Here is a 7,865-nt window from a genome sequence, read left to right as displayed (position 1 = left end):
GCCATAGAGGACCTTATCACAGGGCTCAGGACCAGTGTTAATTTAATATTATTTATATATAGTATAATATAATATTTTATATTACCTTTTAATTTTAGATTTTCAGTTTTCATTTTAATTTGTTTATAATGTGCTTTAGTTTTTTAACCTATTTTAATTACATTTGATTATTATTGTTATTATTATTTGAAATATTTCTATTTAGCTTTTTTTATTTCTGTTTTAGTTCAACTTATTTTCAGTTAGTTGCCAAGGCAATGTTTATGTTTAGTTTAAATTTGTAATTTTTATTTCAGTTAACAAAAACAATTTGAATAGTTTTTACAACATACTCATTTTTTCTGTTTTTTTTTTTTTTACTTTAAAAATGCAGAAGTTCTCTTTTAGGGTTAGTCTACATTATTAGCTATATAAAAATAATTTAGCAAATGTCATCACCTCCATATAAAAATAATTGTATTTTATGATGTTGACACTGATATAGTACAGCCAACAGGTACTGTATGTGAAAGGTGAGAGTATGTTTGTAAAGAAACCAAACCCATATCTTCAAACAAACCATACATCTGAACACATGGGGGTGATAGTGAGAGGTTTATTTTCCAAGCCATGTTACAACAGTTACCAGAACATTCTGTGGCAAGAATCCAAATAAATAACCTAGATTAAAATCGGTGTATAAAACATATGCAAACCTGATATCAAACCCTCTTGATCACCTTAAAAAAAACCTTTTTATAGAAATGCTTTGGTGAAATCTTTCAACATTTAACCAGCAGTAAAGCACAAAGTAAAGAGCCTCTGGGTAAAAGCAACAATGCCGACTAAGCCAGCAGTCAGCACAACATTTGCATGCAAATGATATGTGTACAAAAGAAGCTCCACGTTACTTATACATCTTATCTAAATCTTACCAAGAACAGTTACAACGTGGTAATGATAATATACTGTTTTGGCATACATCAAAGACAAAATATGTATTTTCCTCAGAAATATAAGTCACAGTGGCAAAGATTTTTTTGGAATTACCAATAGTAAATGCCACAGCGAAGAATCAAAGCTGCTCTCCTCCACAGAGCACACATAGTGCATACATGATTGTTTATTAGCTAAATACCACATAAATATGCAAGTTGGCAGGCAGGTGAATGGAAGAATGAATGTTCTGAATGATGGAGAGCAATAGCTGCAGGGTCAGTAGAGTGTCTTTCAACTGGTGTGATGGCCGTTGCATTTCTCCATATGGGTAACACCGATGGAGGCAGTCAGTGACTTCACTAGGACAAGAGGCACACAAGCATGCTGCGTGTCACTACATAAAAAAGGGTAACACCCTTTTACACCTACACCAGCAACACGAATACAGGATCAGATCTGTTTAGATCTGCTGCTATGTAGTTTTCTTCCCTTTCCTCCGGTTGAGGACTTCACAATCTAGAAATGAACAAAGACAAATAGTACAGATAAGTGGTCGCATATTTTAATGTCACATCTAAAGATGAGTTGCTCATTAGAATGTCTGGTTTAAATTTGTTACAATAACCCTCAAAAGAAAGGCTCCAATTCTTTTGCTCTTCGAAACAATCAATCAAAATATAATGGATACTAATGATTTTCATGTTCAGGGTTACCACCGTAACACCATTTCACAACAAAAAAAATGGTAGAAGGCATAAACCAGGCATGTTCAGGCTAGTAACAACATGTGGGCTTTTTAAAGAACTTTACATCCTTCAGACAACCTCAAAGCCTGAATCATGCCACCATCTCATTCATCATGGAGGGGATAAAGACGTTGATTCAATCCCCTAGCATTTTTTCTCATTCACAAAGGCTGATGGTCGACCACAGACTCGCATCACAAACAGCAAGTTTCCATCTTTTTGCTACTGTGTGCATACATTTTGGGGTTGCGTGAGGTTATCAACAAACATCTGGTAGACTGGTGGAAGAACCCTTCTTGAGGTTGGACTCCAAAATTCCCCAGTCTTTTCCAAGTTGTAGCAATCATTAGATGGACCTCAACTGTGTTACCTCAAACCCTCAAAATACCCATGAGTAAGTACCATAATTCCCAAAACAATTTCCAGATCCCAAAAAACCGTAGTCTGTGTTTTCTGGAATTGATTCAGTGGACCTTCACCCAGGTGAAAAATGTAACCAATCAATGTTTAGCAGATCAATATATTGTCTACAGCACCATAAATGTAAAGAAATTAGATTCCATTAATATATACCATTGTAAACATCTACTATTTTCACTTACAATCATAGTCGTCCTCTTTTGAGAAGCACTCTTTGAATAGGCAAAGCATGGTCCGATAACAGTTGTCCAGTATTGACTTGGGTGCAACAGACTTCCATCGCTTGTAATCTCGGCCCGTCAAGCGATCCCAGATGTTGTGTATTCTCTCTGGAAGTACTCTCTTTTTTGAAACAAGTACAAAAACACACACATTTAGATTTTTATGAACTTAAATAATGGGAATATATCACTCAAATGACAAATAACATCAGCAACACAGATTGGACAGATTCAAAAGGTCAAATTGAGTTTATGAGATTCTTTTATTAAAACGATAACACTTTACAATAAAGTTCATTAGTTAACAACATTAGTAAACATGAACTAAGAATGAACAATACTTCTACAGCATTTAGTCTACAGCATCTTAGTTCATATTAATTTCAGCATTTACTAATGCATTATTAAAATCACAAGTTGTGTTTGTTAACATTAGTTAATGCACTGTGAACTAACATGACTAAACAATGAACAACAGTATTTTCATTAACATTAACAAAGATTAATAAACAGTGTAATAAATGCATTGTTTATTGTTTATCATGTTAGTTAATACTAAGTTAACTAATGTTAACAAATGACACCTTATTGTAAAGTGTTACCATTAAAACTAATGCTAAAATTAAATCTAAGGAGAAAAAAAGTGATCTTAGAGATACTTTAAGCAGTGGCAATGACAGCCAGAATGATTTATAATGTGTTGCTGTTGAGAAAAGAGAAATCACGTCATTGTTCTAACCTCTTCATCTTTGGGATTCTGGTTGTAATAAAGTTCCTCAAATTTGTTGAAGAGTTTCTCCAGTTTGGAGAGGTATTTACTGCGTGTAGGATGTCTCTCTGGCAGCACCCTTAAAACCCTTTTTATCCCCTGCTGACTAACCCAAAGCCACAAATCCTGTAGATCTCTATGCTGCATTGGCTCCTCTTCATTACTCATATTCTAGAGAACAGAGTGAGAGACGAACAAGAGGGAATGAGAAGAAGAGGAACAGTAAAAGGGAAATGTTCAATTATATTAGAATTGTTATAGGCATGTATTTTTTTTGAGTCTCGTAATGTTAGTTAGGTCAAAGGTCACAGGGTTTGGTCAGGTCAGGTCAAATTCGGTTCAGTATACACACACACATACATATATACATATATATATATATATATATATCCATTAAAACTACCTAGATGATTCTTCTATCACATATATATTGTTTGGTATATCGCTATCTGTTCTTTTATCTGTTTTACATAATACTGTAATACAATCATTTACTTTATTCAGCATTGCTCTATTTCTTCTTCATCTTATTATTATTATTATATTTTAGTGATCTAGATACGTCTAAACAGGTTTTGCGCGATTCACCCCTGTATTTTTGCAAATGCTGAGTCACAGGCCCTGAGAAGCCCTAAAACTGTAATTCCAATCTGACGCTATTATAAGTCACGAGTCTTAAATATCTGGCAATAGGTGACAAACAGGAAAAATGAGCTAATTTGTGTGGGAAGTTGTGAAGAGTGTGGCTTTAAGTGAGTCAGGGGGTTGGTTGGGGACAGTGTCAGTGGGATAAAGACTTACCAGCCTCCTAATGTCACGTAGTCTGAACACCTCTTCATAATGCACTTGAATAGTATAGTTAATGGGAAAGTTCATTTTCTGTAAATATACATGTAAAACCTTTTATTGACATGTCATTCATTCTGTCTCATGCTATATTAAGTTGTAGCCTATATTTTTCTTCTTTTTATTTTGGTTTTTCCCATGTAAACTTAACAAAAGCCTAAAAGCCTACAACTTTTAAAATATAACACTATAGTTTCAAAAATTAAACATATGTTTACCATAAAACGTCTCCTTAGGGATAAATTTAGGTTGTCCCGTACTGTTTTCAGCGATTTACAGAGATCTGGTGCTGTGCTCATGCACACTGGTAATAGACAAATAAAACCTAGAAGGACAGAAGAAGAAAATAATGGCTTTTAACATAATGCCATCATGAAATGATTGTTGTTGAACTTCAAATGATTTTATAGGTAATCAAAACGCCTGACCCTTGTCTAGTATCTATACAAATCTTAAAGTTACATTTATTTTAAAAAGGTTTGAAGATGCAATGTATATTTTAATTTACTGATTATAATAATGTTACTATTTACTTTCAGTTTTTGCAGACTTTTGTGCAGAATGTCAAATAGACTGGTGTGGTGCAATGTCTCTTTGAAAGCCATGACGCGTCATTGCATAGATAGAGTTGGAGCTGTGACAAAACCTCAAACCACAGCCCAATTTACAAAGAATAAGGTGTTGTTTTAGGTTTTAAAACACACTGAGCACTGCTGCAAAAGAAAATCTCTAAATGTCTTCCAACAAAAATAAAAGCTAAAAATTTAAAAGACATTATTCCACAACACAAGATATTCTGCAAAAGCAGAATGAATATTATGCATGAGATGATCATACATTGTTTATTGGAGCTCTTCAAGAAGATAAAGTCAAACTCGAGCAGATTAACTGTGGTAGTAAACCCGAGGCTGATCCTGTGTCTATTTTAACTGGACATTTTATTGTTAAAGATAAGTGATTCTGACTGGCAAGCTCAGAGCGGAAAGACAGGGCACCGGCAGTCATCTGTCACTTTGCTGTGGATCACAGTGCGGTTGGCCTCTGTGGTTGAGCTGCACTATAGGGCAGTTACCCAGAGACTGACAGTCAGCAAAGTCTCAGAAACCATGAAGCAGACTTCCGAGGGCCAGAGGAATTTGTCATGCCACAGAACCTGGACTATTTACTAGTGTCCGACCACTCAACCCCCACCTCCCGTCAAAGTTATTCTGGATTTTTTGGCCTGGTATCCCCCTCTTTGCCCTCTCTTTTACCTCATGCATCTGTCTGTCTCTCTCTCTCTCTCTCTCCTGAACACAGGAAGTGGTGACATTATCAGTCACATCTTAGTCCTTCAATAGCAGCACCACATGCAGTAGCTTTCCTCAAACATATGTTTAGCTTGACACTCATATAAAAAGAAACAAGAGACCACATATTCAGTCTTAGTAAATTGTTTCCTAATCCAGCTCACATAATAACCCACAGAAATTCACAGATATTGGTCCTTTTCGCGTAAACGCACAAGAGCCTCTCGCCTCTTAGCTGAGGAAGTAATAAATCATCTGTAGGGCCATTGGAAAAATATTTAATGTCTAGCACTGTCACATCCAAATTTCCCACACCAATGAAAATGAAAAAAGGGTCCTCTTGACACAATATTATACAACTTAAATCACTTAATTACTAGACTTTACTTACCCAGTAGCCCCCTGAGGAGCCGGCATTCAGACTGGACCATGGTTCAGCTAATTCTCTGCTTGCACTGCAATATGGGTCTAAATTCCAGAAAATTCTTCTGTCTTCTTGGTCTATAAAAAACAAACAAACACAACAGAGTCAGAACAAATATCACACTAGATTTTTGACTGCCATTACATGACTTTCTGTGCACACAACTGCCTTTCTAAATTCTCTTGCTGGACAAAGAGAACCAGGCATGACACATCTGAATTCACTTACTCTTCATTTGGATTGTAAAATATTTAAATATCCAAAAAAGACTGATCTGGCATATCTGATTTTAATGGTAAAAAAGTAGTAAAAGCTCAAAGTGAAGCAGGGACAGGGAACACTGCTCATCTAGGCTGGAGCTGTCATAATTTTCCTGTTTTTCTTCTCCAGAGCTTGTGCAGCTGTGTAAAACAAATCCAGATGGTGTCTCCTCTTGCTTCTTTCGGAAGGAAAAATTAAAATTCCTTGTAATCCTAAAGGGAATATAACATCTTGACATAGCAAGTTTCTGACTAATAGACATGTGATAAACACGAGGGGAAGAATGTACGCTAAAAAATTAATTTGTGGCTTTGTCAAAAATGTCTTTATATTATTTTCTTGGATATGAAAAAAAAATATCATCACATAATAAAAATGTGGATCTGTAAAGCAAAACCACATGCAGGACTATGAAGTACAGAATATGAGCCAGAACAAATCATATCCTTTATGTAACCATGTTCTGACATATTTTAATGATTATTTTACTAGAATTTTTTATTTCTCAATCAGTTCATTCTAAATCTAAAAGATCTGTTTGATTTTTTCTCTCCTAATCCAATGCCGATTTTGTCTGTTGAAAAATGACAGATTGCTGCATACATACTTTTCATAATGTTCTTTTATTAACATAGCGTTCTTTATTTAAGCCAGCTTTTTAATGGTAGCCATATTTGCCGTTTTTACAGGCGCATCATTTGCAAACTAAGGCCAATATTCTGGTTATGCCTTTCAAATAAATGTCTGGAAATACAGAAGCCAAATCATCAATTCTCAATGTTTTTCACAAATATTTTCTACAACAACATTTTATAAAAATAAAAACCTAGAATTTCCTATATTTGGACAAACACAGAAATAGCCTATAAATTAATGTTCAGTTCGAATATGATGTTAACCGAAATTACCCAAAATTCAGATTATTTCCATCCTCAAGTTTATACAGATTTAGAAACTAGAATAATGGTTTAATTTATGGCAGTCAAGTTAATACATTTATATGACGTGTAAGGAGGAGGAGGAATAAAAAGAATATAAGAATATGATCAAATTCGGATTAATATCGGAATTTTCGTGTGCATATAAACGCAATGAATGACTAATGTTCCAAAATGAATAAAGGAATTTAGGAAATTAAGGATTTAAATGAATTAAGAAATTTAGAGGGGAAAAAACTAAAACTATGAAAATATGATTAAAACAATACATCATGAATGCAATGACAGTTCGTATATTATAGTTATAGCCTTCACGTGTGCTCCATGACTTACCCACTGTTGATGTATAGGTCAAACTTTAGTGTCAGAACATGTTGCAAATTCACGTTATCTTCTAATCAAATCAAACCAAAAGCGATGTCAGGTGACTGCGCTGGATCGTTGTTGGGCTTTATTCCAATTTAAGAAGCATTTACACCAAACACAGTTCAGCAGCACAACGAATATAAAGAAGCTACAAACCTTGCGATTCGATGACCTACGTTGTCTCAATGGGAAAACATCTGCAGAGTACTTTCAATAAACATTAGTTGTTTGCTTAACCCTCTGGATCTAATGGCTGACACTTCCAGGCATGCAGAGTACTGGCCGAAGTAGTAAATTCGCCCCCTTTTCAATACAAATTCCACCCAAAAGACACGGAAACTCCCTTTTCTTTGTCACCTCTTCCACACCCGCTTAGCCTACAGCCTTCTCCACTCTTAAGTACCACGAGAATAGCACGCTTTGTAAAGGCCGACAGTCGATGAGACTGTTACTTTCACTTTTCAGTATTAACTCATCAGGGACTGGATTTGAATAAAGGTGCAGCGTTTCCAACCTAAAAAGCGGAGAAACCTTTACTGCTGCCTTTGTGTGACCGTGCAACCAATAATGAAGAGTCTGATCACCCTAATTAAAGTATGAAATGTTGGGGGTCCATAAACTCAAAAATATATGAATTTGTAACAACTGCTCGATAGTCTGTAGCTAG

The 7,865-nt window shown here is 35.2% G+C and overlaps 1 protein-coding gene across 1 annotated transcript; it reads right to left on the bottom strand.

Annotated features, from left to right (window-relative positions):
- Positions 1-579: 579 nt before the first annotated feature.
- On the bottom strand, positions 580-7,672 carry LOC306888143 (interleukin-34-like). Its single transcript, XM_079446297.1, has 7 exons — positions 7,355-7,672; positions 5,601-5,710; positions 4,139-4,245; positions 3,876-3,953; positions 3,045-3,245; positions 2,267-2,426; positions 580-1,434 (listed from the first exon to the last, which is right to left on the bottom strand). Exons 2-7 carry the CDS (start codon positions 5,638-5,640, stop codon positions 1,391-1,393), a joined length of 630 nt encoding a protein of 209 aa, XP_079302423.1. The 5' UTR covers positions 5,641-5,710; positions 7,355-7,672; the 3' UTR covers positions 580-1,390.
- Positions 7,673-7,865: the final 193 nt, after the last annotated feature.

This window comes from Barbus barbus, assembly GCF_936440315.1.
Source record: "Barbus barbus genome assembly, chromosome: 22".
Classification (NCBI taxonomy): Eukaryota; Metazoa; Chordata; class Actinopteri; order Cypriniformes; family Cyprinidae; genus Barbus; species Barbus barbus.
The sequence above is the reverse complement of the archived record's forward strand: the minus strand, read 5'-3'. Positions and strand labels throughout refer to the sequence as shown.

Excerpts from the sequence above, each read along its gene's own strand:
- LOC306888143 (XM_079446297.1), bottom strand. The coding sequence starts at position 5,640 with ATGGTCCAGTCTGAATGCCGGCTCCTCAGGGGGCTACTGG. Across the intron at positions 3,246-3,875 it reads TACGTGACATTAGGAGGCTG|AATATGAGTAATGAAGAGGA; the intron begins GTAAGTCTTTAT and ends TCTGTTCTCTAG. Across the intron at positions 1,435-2,266 it reads AAAAGAGGACGACTATGATT|ATTGTGAAGTCCTCAACCGG; the intron begins GTAAGTGAAAAT and ends GTTCATTTCTAG.